Source organism: Lepisosteus platostomus, chromosome 8 (assembly GCF_059453375.1).
Source record: "Lepisosteus platostomus isolate fLepPlt1 chromosome 8, fLepPlt1.hap1, whole genome shotgun sequence".
Classification (NCBI taxonomy): Eukaryota; Metazoa; Chordata; class Actinopteri; order Semionotiformes; family Lepisosteidae; genus Lepisosteus; species Lepisosteus platostomus.
The window spans coordinates 58,574,714-58,597,665 of NC_142618.1; the positions used below are offsets into that span (position 1 = coordinate 58,574,714).

At 43.1% G+C, this 22,952-nt stretch overlaps 4 protein-coding genes across 8 annotated transcripts in view; 2 read left to right on the top strand and 2 right to left on the bottom strand.

The window, feature by feature from the left end:
* Positions 1-375: 375 nt before the first annotated feature.
* Positions 376-6,456, top strand: bphl (biphenyl hydrolase like). Of its 4 annotated transcripts, XM_088644104.1 has the most exons (8): positions 376-477; positions 511-537; positions 1,426-1,529; positions 2,288-2,454; positions 3,450-3,603; positions 4,230-4,361; positions 4,876-4,999; positions 5,651-6,456. In XM_088644104.1, the coding sequence occupies exons 1-8, from the start codon at positions 431-433 to the stop codon at positions 5,739-5,741; spliced, it is 846 nt and encodes a 281-aa protein (XP_088500230.1). In that variant the 5' UTR covers positions 376-430; the 3' UTR covers positions 5,742-6,456. The 4 variants fall into 4 exon arrangements, with proteins under 4 accessions (XP_088500230.1, XP_088500232.1, XP_088500228.1 ...); XM_088644102.1 differs by having other exon boundaries at positions 385-537; XM_088644105.1 differs by lacking the exon at positions 511-537 and having other exon boundaries at positions 389-504.
* Positions 6,457-6,924: 468 nt separating this feature from the next.
* Positions 6,925-13,222, bottom strand: LOC148657598 (tubulin beta-2B chain). The gene is made up of 4 exons (XM_088644091.1): positions 12,049-13,222; positions 11,199-11,307; positions 9,631-9,741; positions 6,925-8,283 (listed from the first exon to the last, which is right to left on the bottom strand). The coding sequence occupies exons 1-4, from the start codon at positions 12,103-12,105 to the stop codon at positions 7,223-7,225; spliced, it is 1,338 nt and encodes a 445-aa protein (XP_088500217.1). The 5' UTR covers positions 12,106-13,222; the 3' UTR covers positions 6,925-7,222.
* A 432-nt stretch (positions 13,223-13,654) lies between these two features.
* On the top strand, positions 13,655-16,068 carry psmg4 (proteasome (prosome, macropain) assembly chaperone 4). Its single transcript, XM_088644107.1, has 3 exons — positions 13,655-14,100; positions 15,476-15,551; positions 15,827-16,068. The coding sequence occupies exons 1-3, from the start codon at positions 13,924-13,926 to the stop codon at positions 15,946-15,948; spliced, it is 375 nt and encodes a 124-aa protein (XP_088500233.1). The 5' UTR covers positions 13,655-13,923; the 3' UTR covers positions 15,949-16,068.
* A 3,237-nt stretch (positions 16,069-19,305) lies between these two features.
* Positions 19,306-22,952, bottom strand: part of slc22a23b (solute carrier family 22 member 23b) — a 54,766-nt gene continuing 51,119 nt past the window's right edge. For both annotated transcript variants that reach the window (XM_088644088.1, XM_088644087.1), the window contains exon 11: positions 19,306-22,210. In XM_088644088.1, coding sequence (XP_088500214.1) covers positions 21,832-22,210 — 379 coding nt within the window. In that variant the 3' untranslated portion in view covers positions 19,306-21,831. The remainder of the gene's footprint in view (positions 22,211-22,952) is intronic.

The following is a 22,952-nucleotide window of genomic DNA, read 5'->3' on the forward strand; positions in this document are numbered from 1 at the left end:
CTTAGTTCCTCAAGCAGGTGTCCTAGTAAGGTGCATATATATGATATGAAAAGAAGATAAAGCTGTCGTCATCATTACTGTAATGTAGTACAAAATAGCTTATATTGTGTATGCACGAAGATCTTTTTTTTTTGTTCGCTTCATTTCCTCTGTGCTTTATGAACAACCTTTAAGAGTCGTTAAAACTTCTAACTTCGGACTGCAACACGGTCTTGACGTTTTGCTTACGCACTTTCGAAAGCAAAAAAAAAAGGCAACACGACTAGTCTCACTAAATTTGCACGGATGTTTTTTTTTCTTACAAAAAAAAAACACAATTATTGGACACCCATTTCATCTCGCGGAAAGTGTGTGATGGGGTGGGGGGGGGGAAAAAGGGGCGAAATGAAACATTTGTTGGAGTTGGCGGAGATTCAGGTGCGGGAGAAAAATGGCGTGGAGGCAGATCTGTCGAGGCTGGAGGTCGGCCCAGCGCCCAGCGCCCGGCGGCGGAGGTGCGCTCAGGTCCGGAGCGCCCGGCCAGCCGCTGCTGTACTGGTAACGCTACACTTTCAGTGATACTAACGTGTGACGAGCCCAGGGACGACCAGAGACGTGGCGCACTTTCTTTTGCACGTTTGGTGATGTTGCTTGTTGGGGTTTTTTTTTTTAATTTAAGAAAGCTGGCACATTCGCCGGCGAGTCCCTGTGTGGAAGTCGGACTCGTCAGTGATTGGGTGACCAGAGAAGTCCTTGGGTTAATGTAGCGTGCTTGGGAAAAGGGGTTAAATGACGCGGTGAAACTGTTTTTCAGTTACAGTACATTCAGGCTTAAAAGGTTTCAAAACGGGTTGTATTTAATGTGAGAGGGTGTGGGATTCTGACCCGGGGAACTGGAGACAGAGGTACCTAGTGACAAACAGGATTCCTTGTCATTTCAATGTAAAACAAGGCAACGCAGTTGACGAAATTGGACTCATGCCAACAATCAAAGTCCCAACTCTGCGTTTATGAATTAGCTGTGTTAACAACACGGTAGTAGTTTTTTTTTTCAGAACCGACATTCACAACAGCCCAAAACCAGACAGGTTTCTTTCTATTGCTGCCTTGGCGGACGGTGTGACGCCGGACTGATGTACAGAGATGATGGTCCAGAGGGAAGCCGGACTTGGCTTGTTGTGTTTGAGGAAAATTAAGATGTTCACAAAAATAAATCACTTGGCTGTATTGTGCAGTTCACATTCAACCTGTGAATGGGAAAATAAACTTTCCTGGGCGAGCTGTCGCGGCTTTCATTTGACTCTTGGCCTGTCTGTTTTTTTTTTTTAAGTTGTGTGGTTAGATAACTATAGGTTTTCTGTAGGTTTGTTCGCTATCGTTATTCTTTTAAAACAGATACTTCACGCATTATTTTGTTGTTGTTGTTGTTGTCGTCGTGTTTCACAGCACCTCTGTCCAGTCAGCCAGGAGGCGGGTGAATGGAGTCGAGCTGCACTACCGACAGACTGGGCACGGAGGCCACGCAGCACTGCTGCTGCCGGGATCTCTAGGTACAGAGCTCACGAAGACAATCCTGCACTTCCAGGTCTCGTCATTCTGAGATTTTAAGTCGCAATTACAAGAAATAAAATCGGAATTCTGAGATACAAAGTCGCAATTGCGAGATCTGTGAACAGTCATAGCAACCGAAGAGGAAGTGTACTTTTTGCATAACCTACAGTTTATATATACAGTAGTTTGCAGAGTGACAGGATATTCACTGTAGTGTTTATATGTGAAACGGGTTGTACTATATTTGTGAGGAGCAAATGTTGGTAACATGCCCCTGCAACGATTTAGTTTGTTGAAAAACAGGCATGAGATTTCGTATTTTTTCAAATAACAGTAAAATCTTTTTAATCATAGCTCTCATTTTTCAGTTCATATCATTAGTATGAACTGTTATGATACACAGAAATAGTGTATGTGATGACTACAACACCATGAGTTTTGCAAATGGGTATTTAAGCACCCTGTTCATTGCTGTGAAGAGACACATGGGGTGTTTAAAACTGCGTTCAAAGGAATTTTTTGTTGCATTTTTGCAGTTTGAGGCAGGTAACAGAGGGCACATTCCACAAGCACACGTAGTTAAGATTGGAGGTGATACTGTACGCTTTGTGGGGTTCCCACATAATTGAGCTTTTTTCCTTATAGAAATAAACCGTTTGCTTTTGCCTGCACCCTGAGTAGGCCAGTTTCGAGAGCCTGGTGCTGTTTTTTCTTAGACTCTCCATTGGCTGTTCTGTATTGCTATTCTGCTGTTAAGGTAGCGGCCAGACAGACTTCGGCCCACAGCTGAGGTCTCTGAATAAAGAGCGCTTCACCATCGTGGCCTGGGATCCCAGGGGCTATGGGCTTTCTAGACCTCCAAAGCGGGACTTTCCCCTGGACTTCTTTGACAGGGACGCCAAGGATGCTGTGGGCCTAATGAAGGTCAGAGTGCAGTTTGAAATTCAACCGTGTCTCGTTGACGAAACATATTATGAAGTAGGTCAAGTGGGTAGCTGTGTCATTAGCGTAGGCTGCAAAGGAACAGGTAAAGGTTTATTCCATGCTGAAAAGAGAAGAAAAGAAACACAGCATTTCAGCTGTGGAGCCTTTTTCAGGCGTGAAGAAGGCTCCACAGCCGAAGTGTTATGTTTCTTTTCTCTCTTCAGCATGGAAAAAATATTCTGGCCTAAAGTAAAATAAGATCACTTTATTGGCCATATACAATTTCTTGCATTAGGAATTTTTTTTCGCATACCCCAGCTTGCTCTCCATGAGACACACAGACAGGGAGAGAAGCTTGGGGTCACAGCGCAGGGTCAGCCATTTATACGGTGCCCCTGGAGCAGCTGGGGTTAAGGGCCTTGCTCAGGGGCCTGACGGAGTAGGATTCCTCTGCTGGCCGCGGGATACAAACCAGCAACATTCCAGCCACAGAGCCACCACTCTGCCCTTCAGGAAAAAACAGTAGCACTGTTTGTTTTACCGCCAGTAGTCTGTTTGCATCAAGACCTTAATGTACTTCAGCAATACAATATATGCTCAGCCAATACAGCAGATATTATTCATGAGAACGAAAAAGTCCGTTTTCTGCCTTTTATGACAAGGATAAGCGAAAAAAAGAAAACGAGAACAGCGCCAGGGGTCAACAAAGAAAACTCCAGATTTTGGACTGCCCATTCGCGTTTGGAATCTTCTCGATTGAAATCTCTTTGCCCTCAAAGGCCATTTTTATGTTTTCCACAGCTTCTGTGAATATTTTAAGCCCTCTGGTCACAGGACGTGTAAGCTATGAGAAATTCAGTTCCTAATCTGTGTGCTGGGAAAGTTGGTTTATGATCATCTGAGTGAAATCTAAATGGCAGCTTGAGGGAGCACTGATTTCGATTGAGTTTGTGTGCTCCTCCAGGAGCTCTGAAGGGTGTGTCATTGATTTTCAGGCATTGAATTTTAAGACATTCTCTCTGTTGGGCTGGAGCGATGGTGGAATAACAGCACTAATTGCTGCTGCGAAGTTTCCCACAGCCGTCAGAAAGCTGGTCGTGTGGGGAGCCAACGCCTTTGTCTCAGAGGAGGATTTGAACATTTACAATGGTGAGGTGTGAGACCCAGTATCGTTTATTTTATTGATCAAGGGAAACTGGAGAGGATGATTTAGTTATAGTCTATCATTTTCATTTTCCTATTTATAGAGACGCTCACTGCTGTAAATTTGCGGCTGGAAATGATTTTCAGTGCGTCATTTGGCGTCTTAAGAAATTAAGTGCACTAGTAATGTAGTTCTCTTGGGTAGTGAGGTGATTTCTATTTCTATTGATTTTTTAAGGTGTTTTAAACTGTGAATTGGCCTGTTTTTGTGAACAGTTTTTCATTGTTAAGCCACAAACCCACGAGCAATAAACAAAAAACCCCTAACCATAATGCAACACCCAGAGACCCCTATCCTCTAATCGATATCCCTCCCAAATCCATCCCCCACCCAGGAAAGAGGTCCACCCCATATTCCATCATACTTGAGTTAAGACTCTGGGCTCGCAACTTGGTGGCTATAGGTTCGAATCCCAACGGAGACACAGCCCATTCACCTTTGAGCAACGTGCTTCAGCTGAACTCCGCCAGTAAAATACACAGCTGTATGAATGGGTGCAGATCTCAGTTGCTTTGAGTAAAAGCGTCAGCTGAATGAAAAAGATAATACTGTTCCTTTTGTTATTGAATAGCTCTGAGAGATGTTTCAGCCTGGAGTGAAAGGATGAGGGCGCCGATGAGGGAGCTGTATGGTGACGAATATTTCGCTCAGACCTGGCAGGCGTGGGTGGACGGCATCAGTCAGTTTGCACAGAGACCTGACGGTGAGACCAGGGAGGCTGAGGATTTGGGGAAAACAGCTTCCGAGTCGGAAAGCTTTTGTGAGAGGATGTGAAATGCCCTGGCACAATAATCGGAGAGAGTCGAGTAATTGAGATATTCCCAACATTTCAATGAATAGAAAGTGTGTTTTATGGTAATGGTTGTTTTTTTTTACGAGATTCATAGCATTTTTAAAACCTTTTAATTACAAATATAGTGCGGGAAATATTGTTAGCAGGTATTAAAGTTATAAAGTGAACTGAGTGCAGCAGCAGTAAAGATTCCAGGTGCGGGGTGTGAATTCCTCTGGGACGGGGCCAGTACCCACCTGCACACCTGATGAATTCACCTGCCTACAGTTTCTTTTTTGGAAGGCAAACCCAGACAGGTCCATCGCCAGATCAGGGTAAAGCTATTTTTTTAGTGTCGACGCGGCACTCCGATTCCTCCATTGTCTCTGTATTGTCTTTTTACCACGTTAAGATCCGTTTTGTTTTCTGCGGGTTTGGGTTTCAGGTAGCATTTGTCGGGAGCTGCTACCCCAGATCGCCTGCCCAACTTTAATCGTCCATGGTGAAAAGGACCCCATGGTGCCACGTTTCCACGCTGAATATCTCCTCCAGCACATCAAGGGCTCCCGGTGAGGCAGCTCGTACCCCCGCCAGGGACGTGCCAATACGGCAGCAGAAATTGAGCCGCTCCTCGTGAGACACAGCTGAGATGAGATGGGTTTACTGTATTGTGCTGAATAAGGAGGTCGCAGGTCTCCTGGGGCAGAGGAATACAAATCTTCATTAGCCCAGCCTAATGGAATGGCAAATAACTGAAGTCTGCAGTCTGACAGGAAAATGACTGGAAAGGTGGATGGTGCACAATGAATAATTTAAGTTTCTTTACAAGAAGATGCATTCGTTGATGCACAGCGGCAGCGATCATTTGAGTAATTAAGTTTTAACTGTGTTTTGTATTAGCTGCTTTACATAAAATGATCACGGCAAGATCACTTCATTTCTCCAAAAGAGTTTTTCTGGCCCAGGGAGGGAGATGGAACAGCAGTTCAGATAATTAATGCAGCACAGTCTCATGAATATGAAATTGAATATGTTTCACACTAGAAACAGCATTTAGTTGTGTAATGTTTTCTTTTTTTTTTGTTTTAATAGATCCCATGTAATCTGCCAAAATGTGGGATCTAACATAGATATAGAACCCATATGTGTGTGAATGAAAACTTAAAAAATAGATTTTATTTAAGATACATAAAATCTAAAATCATGTTATTTTTTTTCAGGCTCCATCTAATGCCAGAAGGCAAGCATAATCTACACTTGAGGTTTGCTGGAGAGTTCAATAACCTGGTTGAAGAATTTCTTTGCCTTTGATAACTACAGTGGTGAAATAACCCTGAATTGTAAATGTCTTCTGGCATCAAACATCAAAAAGGACATATTACAGTAGCCTCAATTGGCAACACTCATATGTTCCCTAAAACTGATCAGGTTATTAAATCAGCTGTGCTTTTGATGTTTGGAAACAGAATACTGTCGGATGTTTGACCAGAGTAGTGTTTTGTAATATCTTGTACTATTTTAAAAGGTGCTGTATATGCCGAACAGTTTGTAGATGGAGACAAGTGTTTTGGAAGTCTGCAGATTTATCTGCAGATTGGATGATGTGTTTAAAATGATATGGGAAAATTATATGTTTTAAGAATAATATAAAAATTATTCAAACTATGTTTTGAGTATTCAGAAAAAAAGTTTATGAAGTCTTTATAGTACATACTTAAATGTAGTGCTATTTTCTGGATTATAGTTCGATGTTTACATCCATGAATGTAAATATTTTTTCTCTGATATTTTGCACAACTCTTGCTTTACTTACCAAATATTCAGCTGAGTTAATATTTGAGATATTTGTTCCAGAGCAGAAAGTTAAGACTAATCTTGGACCTGATGTTACTTTTGATAAGCAAGTTCCAGATGATTGCTAATCTTGGTCTGTCGAACTACCCCAAAATTCATTTTAAATGGTGGATATTCATAATCACACTTGACACTGGGTAAATTCTACAATAAACCTCTTCTGCACAGATTATGTGCATGTGTAGTGTTGAGGTTTTTTTTAGAAGAATCAGAGAGAAGACTGATTGAGTACAGTGATATACAATAGGGAATATACATTGAAATATGACTGTGTGTCTTGGAGGTCCACATGGAAATGCATGCAACTCTTTGAGATGTAACCAAGATCAAGAGTGGGTCTCCCTTACGCCCCAAAGTTTTGGTAGTTTACTACTATTATACCCTGAGCCAAGCTGTAGACGTTTGTATTTAGGATCCTGTACGTCTGCTCAGCAAGTGGGAACTGGTAGTCAAAAGAGAAAAACACTCAAGTCATTTCAAGCATGTGCACTGTAAATGTGAGAAACACACAGGCAATATTGTGGCAGAAAGAAATTATTATTTGCGTGTGTTCTTATAGGGTTATGTTATTGTCATCATACCTTACTTTTGGGATTGAATTTGCTGATTTAAGAAACAATTACAATTACACTGTAAGGTCCACAGTTTAATGCTGGCACACATTTTATTAAGTTTTGAGAAACCTTTAATACCAGACGTAAATTCATCATTCACCCCATTTTCCTCACATAAGAATGGGAGCGCATACACTGCCAAAATCAGTGTGAACAAACAAATTGTAAAGAGATGATTTCTGTTTTCCACACAACCGCACAAAAAAATTCTGCTCGACATCAACCACGGTTACAAAATACGGAATTAAGCTGCATGTCTCAATGATGGTTTTACTTTAAAAAGTGTGCTTCGAGCTGAGGTGACCCACTGTGCCAGTCTGGACTCTACGCCTCGTCTTCCCCCTCGTCTTCCTCAAACTCGCCCTGCTCATCCGCAGTGGCGTCCTGGTACTGCTGGTACTCGGACACCAGGTCGTTCATGTTGCTCTCGGCCTCCGTGAACTCCATCTCGTCCATCCCCTCTCCCGTGTACCAGTGCAAGAAGGCCTTGCGCCGGAACATAGCGGTGAACTGCTCCGAGATGCGCTTGAACAGCTCCTGGATAGCAGTGCTGTTCCCGATGAAAGTGGCGGACATTTTGAGGCCCCTTGGGGGGATGTCGCAGACGGCGGTCTTCACGTTGTTGGGGATCCACTCCACGAAGTAGCTGCTGTTCTTGTTCTGCACATTGAGCATCTGCTCGTCCACCTCCTTCATGGACATCCTACCGCGGAAAATGGCTGCCACGGTGAGGTATCGCCCGTGCCGAGGGTCGCAGGCCGCCATCATGTTCTTGGCGTCGAACATCTGCTGCGTTAGCTCGGGCACAGTCAAGGCACGGTACTGCTGGCTGCCGCGGCTGGTCAGCGGCGCAAAGCCGGGCATGAAGAAGTGAAGGCGAGGGAAAGGCACCATGTTGACGGCAAGCTTGCGCAGGTCGGCGTTCAGCTGCCCGGGGAACCGCAGGCAAGTGGTGACCCCACTCATGGTGGCCGACACCAGGTGGTTCAGGTCTCCGTACGTGGGCGTGGTGAGCTTCAGGGTGCGGAAGCAGATGTCGTAGAGGGCTTCATTGTCGATGCAGTAGGTCTCATCCGTGTTCTCCACCAGCTGGTGGACCGACAGAGTGGCGTTGTAGGGCTCCACCACGGTGTCCGACACCTTGGGGGAAGGCATGACGCTGAAAGTGTTCATGATTCTGTCAGGGTACTCCTCTCGGATCTTGCTGATGAGTAAGGTGCCCATGCCCGAGCCGGTGCCCCCGCCCAAGGAGTGGGTGAGCTGAAAGCCTTGCAGGCAGTCGCAACTTTCAGACTCCTTCCGGACCACATCGAGAACCGAGTCCACCAGCTCCGCGCCCTCGGTGTAATGACCTTTGGCCCAGTTATTGCCGGCCCCACTCTGACCTAAAAAATTAAAACAAGAATCACGTGTTTTAAACACTGTGAAAGAGCCATGACTGATGATTCTCCCGGTAGTGCTGAACCATGTTCATTGTCTATCTCTTGTAACGGATACATTGCAGATTATTCGCCTGTTAATAAGTTTGTAGGTTTCGACAATGTTTTATTAGAGCAATGAAGGTGTAAAGGGGCATGTCACAGATATCTGTAGTCACTTACCAGGTAAGGGGAAAAAATCACTTATTTTTTGGCCTAGGCATTTATTCAATAAAGGCAGCTCAGAAGCCTGCAAGCTGAACTGCTTGAACTGATTGAAGATTACTGTTTGTCTTTCCTATGAATAATGAGACAAAGCATTCCCTGTTATGAACCTCATGCCCCCCCAAATGAATTATTCTTCATGTATAGATAATTCCTTTTGCCACATGTTAACAATTGGAGGCCACAATTTTGCATTAAGTGACATTATTAAGGGCCTTCTAGTTTCCCCAGACTGTAGAGTACAGGTCTTTCCATTTTAAAACATATCCTGCTCATAATGGACAACCAGAAGGAAAATCTCTGGACTACATTTTTAGGTTTGCGTTGTGTTAATAAAGCTATTTTTTGATTAACAATTGTTTGATTTTGAAATAATTGTGTGACTTTATTGGTAATATTGTTCTCGGGTTGAGAGACTTAAAAGGCACATTCAAAGCGTTTTGAACAGCCATAATTTGTTCTCTCTGAAAAAAACAGTCCATCTCATACTTCAAAACCTGTGCTACATTTCCATTTATTTCCACTTTATATCAACTATATTGTCTCTGGCTTGAATATTTAAATAGGTTCTGTATTATATTTTTTGCAGCAAATCTGGAGCAGGTAACTCCTCCTCTGTCCCCATTTAGCTGTAATAATCAGCACTGCAATGCAGCTGTCATCCCCACTGTGACCTGAGTCACTCCTCTCAGCCGAGACGCAGAGACTTACACTTATCTTGCTGCGTCACACCGGGCCTTTTTTTTAAAAATTATTTCCCAGTTTCGAGGTTTCAGTATTTGAGTTCCAGTCTGCATGTGAGACGACACCCTTTCCTTTACCAAGAGTGGGTCTCACAGGGGGGGAAGGAGCCCTGAATACTGAAAGCGCCCTCCTTCCTCTCTTGGCCGACGGTGAAGGGGAATGTCTGTGAGTGCACAGGCTGGCACCGGGCCCAAACCCACTCCCTAAACCCACTGCGAAGCTGGAAGAACCAGCATACTGTCCGTTTAGCCCACTCTTTGCTTTCAATTAATGCTGAAACAAACACAAATCTCAGGATGCCGAGGTCTGAACTGCAGGCGTTAACACGGTCTAATCGAAGCTTACCAAAGACAAAGTTATCCGGCCTGAATATTTGTCCGAAAGGCCCAGACCTGACGGAGTCCATTGTGCCGGGCTCCAAATCCACAAGAATAGCACGAGGCACGTACTTGTTACCTGGGGGAAGGACAAGGCATCCATTGTGAGTCGACAAAGCAACGCTTACCGCGTCGTGCACATTGCTTTCAAGACTAATGTAGCGTCGCCGCGTCCTGCTGCATTCAAGACGCAAAATGGATAACCCTGCTGTTCGCAGCGCCAAAGCTGCCGAGCTCTCTAAAAGGAATGCAGCTGAGGACTCTCTTAACTGTGTGTCGGGAGACGGACGTTTGAATGTTGTCTGTGTATTTCTCACTGGATCCCTTGGAAGACGGCCACACACACATCTAAAACGTGACATTCGTGGGGCTTCGCATTAAATTTCCCCACAGCATATTATGAGGAAATCAAACTGTAACCAAAACAATTCTGTAAAACATACAAAGGATGGCAACTGATATCTTCTGAGGGAAATTCTATTTGTGTAACAGCCTATTAACTGATATTTTATTTTCTGATAACAAGAGAGATTTGGATCCCATGAATAAGGGAAAATGATGACATTTTTGTATTTTCTACCACAATTTTGCATTAAGTGACATTATTAAGGGCCTTCTAGTTTCCCGAGACTGTAGAGTACAGGTCTTTACATTTTAAAACATCCTTTTCATAATGGACAACCAGAAGGAAAATCTCTGGACTAAATTTTCAGGTTTGCGTTGTGTTAATAAAGCTACTTTTTGATTAACAATTGTTTGATTTTGAAATAATTGTGTGACTTTATTGGTAATATTATTCTCAGGTTGAGAGACTTAAAAGGCACATTCAAAGCGTATTGAACGGCCATAATTTGTTCTCTCCGAAAACAAAACCAGTCCATCTCATACTTTAAAACCTGTGCTACATTTCCATTTATTTCCACTTTATATCAACTATATTGTCTCTTGCTTGCATATTTAAATATGTTCTGAATTATATTTTTTGCAGCAAATCTGGAGCAGGTTAACTCCTCCTCTGTCCCTATTTAGTGTCTTGGGCGAAAAAAAAACAAGAAACAAAAGTGTCGACTGGACTAAAATTGAGAAAAACTGCGTCTTAACTGTAAACTGGTATCGTAGAGAAGCCAGTTCATAACCTAAAACACGTTAATGTCTCCCTATACCCAGGGCAATTTTTCACTTCGTGCGCTGTCTCGGCACTTAAGGTGCTGAAAAATAGCGCTTTCGCTCCAATGGAGACAGCGTGGTTAATTATCTGCTATAGAAATCAATAGCCATTACTACTGATCGTGCTTTGAGGAAAAATATAATTACAATACACCAATCGTCATACTTAGCAAGGGAACGAGTCTGTTACCTTGAAGCAGCTGAATAATCTTAATTTTAGGAAAGTGAAGCTTATCGGTTGCATTCGGCGTGCGTTTCTCACGCCCCGCTTTCAATAAATGCCTGGATAAAGCGCAAAATGATGTCTTAAGCACACGAATACCCCGTGCAACCCATCCCGTTTAGTCGAGAGACGTTTTGGCGTTTTACCGCTGGCTTCATTGTAGTAGACGTTGATTCTTTCCAACTGCAGATCGCTATCCCCGTGGTAGCTGCCGGTAGGGTCGATGCCGTGTTCATCGCTTATCACCTCCCAAAACTGAAATACAAAATCACACGAAACTTCTATTTTCTCTTAACTGTATGCGAGACGTAAGGTGCCCGCATCGCTTTAGACCAACGTGCTATTAACTTTGATATTTTTTAATGAAACGGGTAAGAAATGACAGGACGTCTAAAAATGGACCATTTAAAAAAAGAAGATGTCTGTGGACGTCTGAAAAAAGCTCTATACAATGAAACGCAAGGAATATTACCCCACATTCATCTCTCCCAGTGGCACGAATCAAAGAAGACCGCACCCATTTCTCGCAGAGAGGGGCACAGTCCTTTGTGTACTGAGTAGGCATGAAGAGCTCATTCACACATTAATGTGGCGAAATGGACAGATCACGCTAATGAAACACCAGAATTTAGCATAGTATATCACATATCATATGTGGGATTTATATTGTAAAACGGGAATGCGTTATATCTAAAATCACTTGACTAAGTCATCTGAGTATGTGAAAAAGTAAAACGATTCATGATAGAAAATGACAGTGTGTGTCATCCCTACAAATTAACACTCTTGTGCATCAAACAAGTCTACAGACATAAACCTGCACCGTTTTAAGTTGATCTGGAGATGACGTGCTCTCTCCGTTTTCTTTCTTTTTTTTTCCTTCCTGTCATTATTTCCAACAACCGTCCGCGAAATGGGGTGGTCGGCCGGATTATGCGGGAAAACTCGTGAGATGAGGACAGAAGCACAGGGGACAAGCGCGTTTCCCCCCCTCACCTTGGCCCCGATCTGGTTTCCGCACTGCCCAGCCTGGATATGCACAATCTCACGCATCCTTGCGGCTCCGTCGGGATCCTCGTCTTCAGGCTAGCGAGAACTGCTCCTCTCCCCGCTGCGGGTACCGGGGTCTTATAAACCTGCAGGTCGGGCGGTGCGCGCCGCCGCCGAGACGCACTTTCCACAGCTGATTGGGTGACGTCATAGCAGCCTGGGTTCTCGGCAGCGCGGCCCTCCTATCGGGGGACGCGCACTTGAAACGCTGAGAGGATTCCGCAACGTGTTAGTTTTTTTAAAAAAATTTCTGTCTCCCCCTCTTAACTTTTTTTCTTAAGTTCAAGAGGAAGAAAAAAAAAAGCATAGTCCAAATAAACCAGGTTACTTATTCAGTACCGATTTGTTGGCTGTTTCTACTGTAACTGGAATTCCAGAAGATGCACTGAAAGCCTTATATGGATGGGATTGGAAGTTGGGTTTTTTTTTTTAAAAGAAACAATCTTACAAGACTGGTGTCGCTACAGTGGTGTCTGGGAGCGGCGTCTACAGTATGTGTGCGGACGGTGTCTTACCCGGCTCTCATCACAGTGCACGGTGAGGTGGAAACCGGAGGGCTGTCGTTTCGCCGGGTCTCGAATCTCATTCAGTTTGAAGAGTGCACCGACCGACTCGCACCGCCTTATCAAATGCACCTTGAATCACGAATCGGAGGGCAAACCGGCATTCTGGGCTGCGACACGCCTAAATTCCGCCACTGCGCTTGCCGAGGAAGCGAAGAGGTCGGTGCCGCTGTCAGGCCATAATTATTCCGCTCACATTGCATTGCGAGACGGCCGACATGACGGGTTTCTGCTCCTCATCCGGCGGGACGGTCCCACGTCTCTGCCTGCGGGTGTTGCTCTGAAGTGAGCGCTGCCCAGTCACGTCCCCGGCCTGAGGTCCAATCTGACTGCAGGTTCGCTGCGTACAGACACCCCGAAATCCTGCAGAGTCACCGGCCTGCAGAACCAGGACTGAACAAACCCCGCATTTCTCAGCTCTACGGGCCGATTCGTCGTAGGTCTGTATAGCAGCTGCACTGATTGATGGACCCCCGGAAGATCATTTTATTTTCTCTATAAACATACCGAATTTAAAAAGAAAGATAGTGTAAACTGTTATTTGTCATTCCATGCGTATAGCTACTGTTTATTAAAACTGTTCTATCTGAAATTGTAACGTTTCATACTAGGAAATATTGTCTTGAGTTATTAATATAATTGACACAAAATGAATTTAGCGTGTTTGCGACCTCACACACTGACTACCGAACATGTATTGCTTCTTTTTTTTAAAAAAATAAATGAGTAAACTCATTCCCTGCACAGGTTAACAAGGGTCGAGTAATGCAGTGTTTGAAAATTTTGTGATTTAGACATCCAGCCGTAAGAGGCCAGTAGTTGCAAAGAGTCACCCGTGATGTCCCCTCGAAGCTTATTTACTTGTGAACAGGTAAGGGTACAGTATATCCTAAGCTGAAAGGAAAAGAAAGGAGTGGCACAAGCTTTCGGCTGCGGAGTGTTCTTCAGCTGTGTGCTTCCTTGCAATTCACAATGTGAAGAGAAATTAAAAATAGATATATAAGTTATTAGTTTCCTGCTCAATTAAATATGTATATTCATTACTGCGCGCTCCTAAAACGCAGATGTTCTTATAATAATGATAGGCTTATTGGCACGCACACCACGCCGCATTTCAGCGTGCAACAAGTCGGATCCGTGCCGAGATCGACTAGTCGAGCCTATTCGGCCGGAGCGCAAGCAGGAAGTGACTTGCACAAAGGTGACGGCATGAGTGGAGCTGTTCAGGGTCTGATCCGCATCAAGCAGCACGGGGAGGATGGAAAGTGCAAGTTCCAGCGCAAACGAAGGAACCATCTCGGTCCATAATTTTTCCGAGAAGATTCTGGAGCAGGTTGTTCACTTCCATGTTATGAAAATGAAGGACGGATTCTTCCTTTGGATCGGGGCGAGCTCGGTTCTTTCTAACCTAGCTGTGGCCATGTGTAGCAAATATGTGAGTTTTTGTTTTCTTAATACTACTACTCGCTGCTGCTACTAGTAATAGCATTGGTGCGTATGAATACTAAAATAACAGAATTGCGTTCTCCGGTCTTCTTATAAAATCGTTACTTTAACTGGAATCTGGAAATATTGACACAATTGCATGTGGAATTAAGGGGATGTCCGAATCGACCTTAAAATAATCCATCACGGAGCAGCGATATCGCATTGAGTCCTGCAAGTACAATGAAAGTTTCTGAATGTGAGAGCTGTAGTTGCTGACGCAAGTATAGACGCCCTGCATCTTCAAAAAAACCTTATTCGCAGAATCGCTGATTTTGTAAAATGTGTGCATCTGAGGAAACAGTTTCTCCCACCCACTGTGTTGTATATAGGTTTATTACATAGAAGTCGTAATCACAATTCCTGGTAGGTCAGGACGATGAAACAGCATTGTCAAGTGTGTGTAGTGTAATAATGTGCCCCCTAGCAGTGAGAAATGGTACTGCACGAAATGGCAACCTTCCAGGCGCAGATCCTGAGCCACAGAGCCACCGCTCTGCCCGTTGGAAGTCCAAGCTGCAGCTCTTTAACTACAGCGTGCTCTGTTGCTGATCTTTTTATGCTAAATGTTTCGTGTGTAAGTGCTGAATCTGGTTGTGGTCCTTGTCTCTGTGTTATCCCGGGCGTCCTGTGAATTTCTCCCTCATCTCCCTGAGCCCCCGCAAGGTTTATCCAAGAGGAGATGATGTGTTCATTCGATCCAGGTACTCAAAACCCTGAACAGCATTGACCAAATTGAATCAGTGGGCTTTTTCCAAGTAAGCAATGATTCAAGGAGACAGGGATACGGGTGGTAGTTTGGAATACGGGACAGACAGGTGAAGACACTTGTTTCCTCAGGAGATCTACTGTAGCTCCCCCAGGCTCGTATTTAAAACTGGCTTGATGGAATTCTAGGATTTTTCTAAAACCTACTGGCAGGCAGAATGGCCCCTTCTTGTTTGTAGTCTTTTTATGTGTTTAATATTTATGTCATGTAATACATAAGAATAACACTAAAGATAGGGGGTTCTAAAACATATCCGTGACAGTGAATATTGAGGTGCTCTTTTAATGCTTAATATCAGAATTTGTTAGCAAAAGTGAATGTATGAATTCATACATGAAAAGAAAATGTATCGACGTGTCCAGTTGGCAGTAGGATCTGTTTGTTGAAGTACAAGCTCTCTAATTTGGTCAATTAATCATACAAAATATTCTTAGATGAGGTACATTTTAACTAGCTTTATTTATATCAACAGGATCCTGGAGTCATGCGTTCAGAATTTCTTATGGAAATACTTTGTTTACTGTGTGTTTTATGTTTTATGTTTTCCCACCTCCAGGACTCTGTACCTTTGGCAACCTTAGTTTTTGGAGATTCTTCTGACACCTCTCCAAGTTCCCTGGCACAAAGATTAAGTAGGATTTTCTTCCTTGTTTTTATAAGGTTTTCTTTATTTGCACAGAAACAACACTGATATATTAACTTTATGGTGCACCACTGAGATTAGCGGATGACAGTGATTTTCAAAGCGTTTTGTTCAATATTGTAAAGCCAAATAATTGAAAATGTTTTCATTTAGATGTAATTGTGATTCATTCTTTAGCATCTGCCTTTTCCATTAATACAAATTCAAAAGCATATATGCTACTTTCTGTGCTCATATCGTACACTTTTTCTTTTTATGTTCTAGCCAAGAAGACAAAAAAGCAGGTCTTTGTCAGCTACAATCTTCCCTCCACTGAGGCCAACCTCACATTGCTCGTGGAAAACCGAGTAAAGAAAGAAATGGAACTTTTTCCCGATAAATTCTAGACTTTTCAGAGTTAGCTTTTCAGATAAAGGAAAGCTCTGTATCTTTTTTCCTTGGTATTTTTCATGTTTTGTAAGAAAATGTAAAGAAAAATAAAAAATCCCCCCTTGTAAATTATTCTATACATGTTTACTATGAGCAGTTCTTCTCCTGAGTATTAATTCCAACATTTAAAGCAGTAAACCTATAAGAGTTTTCAATGACTATTTACTAGTGCCTTATTTATTAGTTTCTGTCACAAAAATGAGATTTAAAACGAGATTAGGAAATTTAGCTATGACTTTCCCTTTCCCTCTCATGCACAAAGTCTATATGACTCACAAAGGGTGCTGTTCTATTAGGGTGCTATACTGCATGTACGTCAAGCATTTTTCAATAAATATCTTAACATCAATAGAGTTAGTATACTTGCAAATCATTTGTTTTAACATTGATCAACACCAATCCCATATCTCACACCACCACAATTTGAGAAGTTCTTCAAAACATGTTGATGTTCAACTTTTTTATCTTTATTACTACTATTTTCACAGGTTTACAAACAGTTGTGATACACAAGGTCATGTCATGCAGACACCGAATGTGTTTCCAGTACTGTATTCCTGGCTCAGTCTACAAGTACATCAAAGAGCCGTTATCCAAAGAACACACTTTCCGGTTAATAAAAAATAAGGCTCAGCCTTTTCTGCTGTTTATACAATATTAATAACAATAAAAAAAACGTTGACACTTTTGTTATACCAAAGTCTTTTTATCTGTGCCATGCCAGCACGGTTGAGGCAAAGCAGTTTTAAAATAATAAAGACCCAGTGTTTCAGATCTCAGTCTCCTAGAATACACTCTGTGAGGTTTGCAGAATTTTAATACAAAGCCTTTAGGGGGACAACTTTGACAAAATTGACCTTGAGGATACTGCCCTTCACATGCATCTTGTGAAGACTACAAAAAAGGGGGTTTCTCAGACACAAAATCAAGCACAAAAAAAAATAAGAAGAAATAAAAAGTGTTCTGTGTGTTTAGCGATGGGGAATGTCTTGGGAGTAGCCTTAAGGTGCTGAATGCAAATCAGTTTGCCAATACAGTGTGTGTGATGTCTTTCACGTTTGAAATACAATTTCGTTTTGTAAAGGACTAGAGGGCACATGGAGTTCATGCCACTGCAAGTCTTTGCTGCAGTTAATCCCTAATTACCTAAGTGATCTGCAGCACTTGGCTTAATAAAGCAATTAAGCATTGATTTAGTACTGAGTCTATTGAAAGGTCAGAACAGAATCCTGTGACGACATGAAATGTGGGCATCAAGGTGAACCACTCCTGGCCCATCCCATCATCAATCCCACCAGACACAGTGGCAGAAAGATCACTTTTTCTCTTCCGTGTTCCCAGAAGTGTTCGGGAAGCAAACACTGAACGGCTGCTGTGATTCAGTAGAGCAGTGACTGAAAGTACGATCCATCCGGATTACGGCACTTGCTGATCAGCAGTCTATAATGACCGATGCATTCCCTGAAATGGCAACACCTGCAGTATTTATAAGGCCCGGAATAAATGCTAAAAAAAATCTTGATCTTCTAAACTTTTAAAAAGGTCGAACCCATAAGATATGAGAAAGACGCAGAGAAACGTCGACAGGAATAAGGACAATTATGCTCAGTGCAGGCGGACGGCCCACTCCATAGGCAACGAATTTCACAGGCAGTTTGTCATCAGTCTGTACCACAGGAAAACTGGGCAGAACATCTTTTCATTCAACACATGGCAATACATTTTTTTTGCAAAATACATTTGTCTTTGGTATTAATCCAATTCGCTATACCTCTTGGTTTTCATTTGGAAGGAAGCCTGTTGATTTTTTTTTAGACTGCTGTGGCTTTAAAAACTCTTAATTGCAAACCAGGACGTTACCACATTTGATGACCCTTGTTATGTCTCCACACAGATGCAATTGCCATGGTTTTATTTTGGACACGGGGGCAACGTTGTGGGTCCGGCGTCACTCCTAAGCTTTCAGCGGTGTTACAAAAGGCTCAGATTAAATAGTAAATGCAGCAGTCAGGGAAAATTCCCTTGAAAACAGCATCCCGTGCCGCGGGTAGTGATTTGTGATTGATGGGTGGGTTAAAAAAAAAAAGATCTGAGCTCAGGCAGCTACAGGCCCATAACTTAGTGTTGTCATCTCTGATCCACCAGGCTCACGCGGTCACTAACCTCACCACCACTCCGTTTCTGCCTTCCTTCGCAGCAACCCCAGTAAACCATCTCTCACCCCCTCTATCCATTAGGAACAACGGAACAAGATGCAAATGTCACCACCCGACAGCCACTGTTTCATCCTGAAGAGTCTCTTTAAAGAAGCCTTTTAATTTCAGAAAGTGACAAATGCGCCGAGCGCTAATCACAGCCAGCGGGCTTCCTGCAGGCCGGGGGACGACTGGAGCCGTTGGCGATCGCTCCCATTGTTAACGAGGCGCTAGGGTGCAGTGCTCTACTGGCCCAGGAAACACGCAAAACCTTGTGCTTCGTGTGTCAAAGCTGCTTGTGTTCTTGTGTTCGTCAAATTCTACCGCGAGACTATAAGGATCCATTTGCCACCTCGCACCTTGAGGGCTTGCCTTCATGTCTTTCTGTAAATCCGTCAGGCCTCTGCCTGTACTAGAGCAATATTGGCATATTGGCCTCGTACCTGTGGGGCCCTGGGGTGCTATCTGAGTGGAGTTTGTATGTTTCCCCCGTATTTTTTTCCTCTGGATGCTCTGCTTTCCTCCCACGATCGAAAGACATGCTGGTAGGCTAATTGGTTTTTGGAAAAGTTGGCCCAGGTGTGAGTGTGTTGCCAGTCTGTGCTGTCCCGCCACGCTGAACTGGAGGAAGTCTGGCAGAGGCATTTACTGAAATGAAATTCAGGCATTTATCGAAAACGAGAGCGTCTCCATGTCATCTGTCAGCCCCTTCCCTCCTTTACGGTCTATTTCTGTGTCTAGATTCTCAAGGCCGTTTCTCTCTCTGAAGTAGACTTATGTGTCGGATGAGTTAAAATTCAAAAGTAATGTCTTCCAGACAAATAAATCACAAAAAATTGAGCAGCCGCCGCTGAAGCAACACCCACAATGAACACTTATCAATGTGGTGACAGCCGTCAGGCAGTGAAAATGTACAAATACGGGACTAGTTTGCATAAGCATGGAGAAATGCGATTAGTAAGGGCAAGGGGAAATGTTTGAACCCTTCAAAAACCAACCTGTACCCACTATGGAATTTGGCAGCTGTCTGGAAGATAATTGGCTCCAAGCTTCCTTGTCATCTCATTCACCTGACTATAAAGACGTCTGCTGCTTTGTTAAAATAACTACAGGTTACAGTTTACTTTAGCAATGAATAAATAACTTGGTTTAATAATATTTATGGCTTATATACAAGTGCACTGTATTAAAAATTCTAAATAGTGGTTTACATTCATTCGTGGAAATCCTTCACCCTGTTTTCAGAGATTGCAGAGTACTTGGTTGCCAGTGGAATCAGAAAACAGGCTTAATTTCAAGTTTCAAGTCTGATACTTTCGAGTAAGTTTTGAGAACTCTCTGAAGAGGTCAAGGGGGTCTTTGTACTCCTCCCAGTTTACTATTGCCGTTTCCTTGTGATTCAAGTCTACAGAGACAGGAGGAGAGCGTCAGTGGTCAATCAAGTAACGAAACACCAGAGTTATGTCTTTTATCAGGCCTAATACAGTGGCCATGAAGGATTTCATTACATACTGTATGGACTATCTTAAATTAAAAACAAAGATAGTCACAAGAAACATTGTGCTTTATAATATCAAATACCTGTAGACCCATCGTTCTCTATAGTTTTAGAAAGGCTGTCTAGTGAGGGTTTCCTGGGGTGTTACACAGAATACTGGGCAGCCTACAGCAATATTGAAAGTACATTAACCCTGTACCTACAATGAATGGATCCAACATTCTTCTCACTCTGAGTCCACAGGTAACAGAAACGTACAAGGTAACACACGACTCCAGATGGCCAGAACTAATTAGAATTTACCAACATGGGAGAAAAAAAGAACAGTAAAAAAGGTCATGTCTGTACAATACATTATTTTACATTCTTGTAAACAGCATTTTTTTTAAATGTACGACCCAAGTGAAGAAGTAACATTATATTAAAATATCCAAGAGCACAATACATTGGGCTGTGAAATCAGTAGGCAGCCAGGGAGCAGGGAAATGATCACAATCTAAAGACAACATCTGCTGGAAGGGACACAATTTTCTGTGTAATTGTAAAGTTGTATTTTACAAACAACTGCTTGACTCAAAACATTGGAAAAAAAACATAAAACCCCTGACTTGGTTGAATGCCTTGTTCCTTTCATTCATAATAAAGTGCCACTTTAATTTAAACATCTATGGTAACAGACTTCAAAAGAATTGATATTCTAGGGTCATCTAAATCAAGTGTTAAAAGGTAACACAAAGAATTTCTGCAATTAAGTTCATAGTTACACACCACTATACATTTAATTAACAGGTATCAACAATACTACACTTACTAGAATTAGCTTAAATTAAAAACTGATTGTGTCATTGACTTTAGTGCAAAACTGGGGTAATGTTTACGGTTAACCTAAAAGTGTTGTCACATATAACTGAATAAAACTGGCAACGACTGTAAACACTGAGCTCCACTGATCCATGTCTCATCTGATAAACACGAGGCCATTGAACTCTACGCCCACATGAAAAATAAGAGGAAAACAACCCATCGTGATATACTGTGGCATTACTGCACTTTGGGAGGCTTTCCTCTGACAGAGCCAGGCCTGCAGGAGAAATAATAGAGATGGTTTTGTTTGTTCCCATTGGTTGGAGCAACAACATGAGTACTGTATCTGCAGCAGTATTTTGAAACCGTAGACTTCGGATGTTCAAGGAGCATTCTGAAAAATACAGTTTATTTAAGTAGTCTCGGGAATCCAGAGAAGACAGTTTTAAGTCTCTGTTTTCTTTTAAGTAGGATTTTATCTGGTGCCGCTGCCATCTTAATACCAGATCTTGATTTGCAACAAATCAGACATTTCTGACTTTCCCTTCTGGAATTCTTAAAGGTCCATTATTTGTAGCAGCTACTGTATGGCAGTTCATCTTGATTATTGAGTTTAAAAATAGCATTATGGATAAAGAGGTATATCCAGGTAAGTTCTAGAAGTCTTCCTCTTTGCTGTTGGCTTTTGGGATTCACATTTTCATGAAAAACAAAGGTCCTCGTAAAAAAAAAGTAATAATTCTCTGTCTGCACTCTTGAATTGAGCACCGTCTGTTAAAATGATTTCATAGAACATTGCCGTATAATCAGGCTGCTTCAGTAATTATCCAATGACTTTGGGGTAAAAGATAAAATACCTGTGAGCCAGGCAAATACTTATTTACCTCAGTGATAGAAATTTACTGCCGCCTTCTTTAACTAAATACCTGGAGGTCGTGATTCACTTATGGTTTCGTTAATATGAACGCACGTGATGAACTGCAGATCTCCCAGCATCCATCTACAATAGGCGTTAAACCGAATTACAGATTTTCCAAAACAACATTCAATATTCAGCACAGATAATACAATAAGCAGTGACATTCAGTACAGGCAAGTGGCAATTTTACACCATAAAAAAAACTAAGTGTCCTTAACATCCTTCAAGATCTGTCTGCCACTGATCTTCCAATCCTTCAGGTCAGAGCATTCCCAGAGTGCTTTGCTGAAGACCCCCGCCTTGAAACAGACACCCCCTCACACAGCAGCTCAGGTTGGCGACCCAAAGTCACCTCCTCACGTCCGGCATCACGAGGTCCCGCCCGCCGCGGACTCTGCGGACCTCCAGGGATGATGGGAAGCCATCACGACGACGCCACGCCGTTGGCCGTGGTGTTTTCGGGGGCCGCTGCCGCCGAGGCCGGGGGGGCCTGGCGGGCGGGCGTTTCCTGTACCCGGGAATAATCCCTCATCTCGGATTTGGTCAGGAGAAGGTGCTGCTCCCCCCCCTTTTTCGGGGGCAGGAGAGGCTTCCGGGTGTAGTTCTCGCCGTCCGCGAGGGTCTCGGGGAGGCTCTGGTCCCGGCTCTCCGGCAGCAGCAGGATGCAGATGATGCAGATGAGGGTGCAGCAGGCGAAGATGACGTGGTGCAGGAAGTAGCCCTTCTGGTTGTGCAGCTCCATTATGGGGGCGGTCAGCATGCCAAACCCAGCACTGGCGAGCACCAGGCCCAGGCTCCCGCCCCTGGGGAGAGAGAAGGGTCAGGACTCCCGCCTCCGAACACGGAGCAGGCTCACAGGACCGATCGCCCTCCTCAAGTCAAACAGCGCGTACCGCAGCGCCGTCACCTTCGGAGGGGGGCGCTAAAGCCATTTTATCTCAGCAGAGCAAGTACAAACCTTTCCACTGTAACACGCTACAGGTGAAACTTAACTGGAGATAAAAAAGAATTTACTAGTCTTTCAGCAAAACATTTTCTTGCCTTTTTTTTCACCTGCCACATTTTAATTTTGTGGTACGATTGGCAGTCTGCTACAGTAAATATTCATTATTTTTCCATCTTATTAAACAATCTTAATGGATGTAGATTTTGAAGGATGGCTGCTGGAAGTCCCCAGGGGCAGACTCGAGTGACCTCTACCCCAGTGAGGACCCTTAAAAACTGTAACAGACACACATCCTCATTTCCTCCGTCATATTCATTCATCTTTGAGGATTAAGTTGTTGTTTAAATTAATTAAGGTGGTGATAAAAGTGCGTAGGAGTACAATAAAGTCTCTGCTTTCTCACGTTCAAGAATAATGCTCCACTAGGTGGAGCCAATACACTACAGGTGCTTCAGCTTATTCGGCTTCTTGGCTGTTCTGATCATCTTAATGCTTTGTTTCTGCACTCTGTAAAAGTGCGATTAAACCATCAGTCTCAATATTAGCTTGTCTAATCAAGAAAAGGGACAATCACACCGGACTGGCAATGCTAAAACTAC

Excerpts from the sequence above, each read along its gene's own strand:
- bphl (XM_088644102.1), top strand. The coding sequence starts at position 431 with ATGGCGTGGAGGCAGATCTGTCGAGGCTGGAGGTCGGCCCAGCGCCCA. Across the intron at positions 1,530-2,287 it reads GCTGCTGCCGGGATCTCTAG|GTAGCGGCCAGACAGACTTC; the intron begins GTACAGAGCTCA and ends TCTGCTGTTAAG. Across the intron at positions 5,000-5,650 it reads CAGCACATCAAGGGCTCCCG|GCTCCATCTAATGCCAGAAG; the intron begins GTGAGGCAGCTC and ends ATTTTTTTTCAG.
- LOC148657598 (XM_088644091.1), bottom strand. The coding sequence starts at position 12,105 with ATGCGTGAGATTGTGCATATCCAGGCTGGGCAGTGCGGAAACCAGATC. Across the intron at positions 11,308-12,048 it reads GAAACCAGATCGGGGCCAAG|TTTTGGGAGGTGATAAGCGA; the intron begins GTGAGGGGGGGA and ends TTTGTATTTCAG. Across the intron at positions 8,284-9,630 it reads GCCGGATAACTTTGTCTTTG|GTCAGAGTGGGGCCGGCAAT; the intron begins GTAAGCTTCGAT and ends TTAATTTTTTAG.
- psmg4 (XM_088644107.1), top strand. The coding sequence starts at position 13,924 with ATGGAAAGTGCAAGTTCCAGCGCAAACGAAGGAACCATCTCGGTCCAT. Across the intron at positions 14,101-15,475 it reads TGGCCATGTGTAGCAAATAT|GACTCTGTACCTTTGGCAAC; the intron begins GTGAGTTTTTGT and ends TCCCACCTCCAG. Across the intron at positions 15,552-15,826 it reads TTCCCTGGCACAAAGATTAA|CCAAGAAGACAAAAAAGCAG; the intron begins GTAGGATTTTCT and ends TTTATGTTCTAG.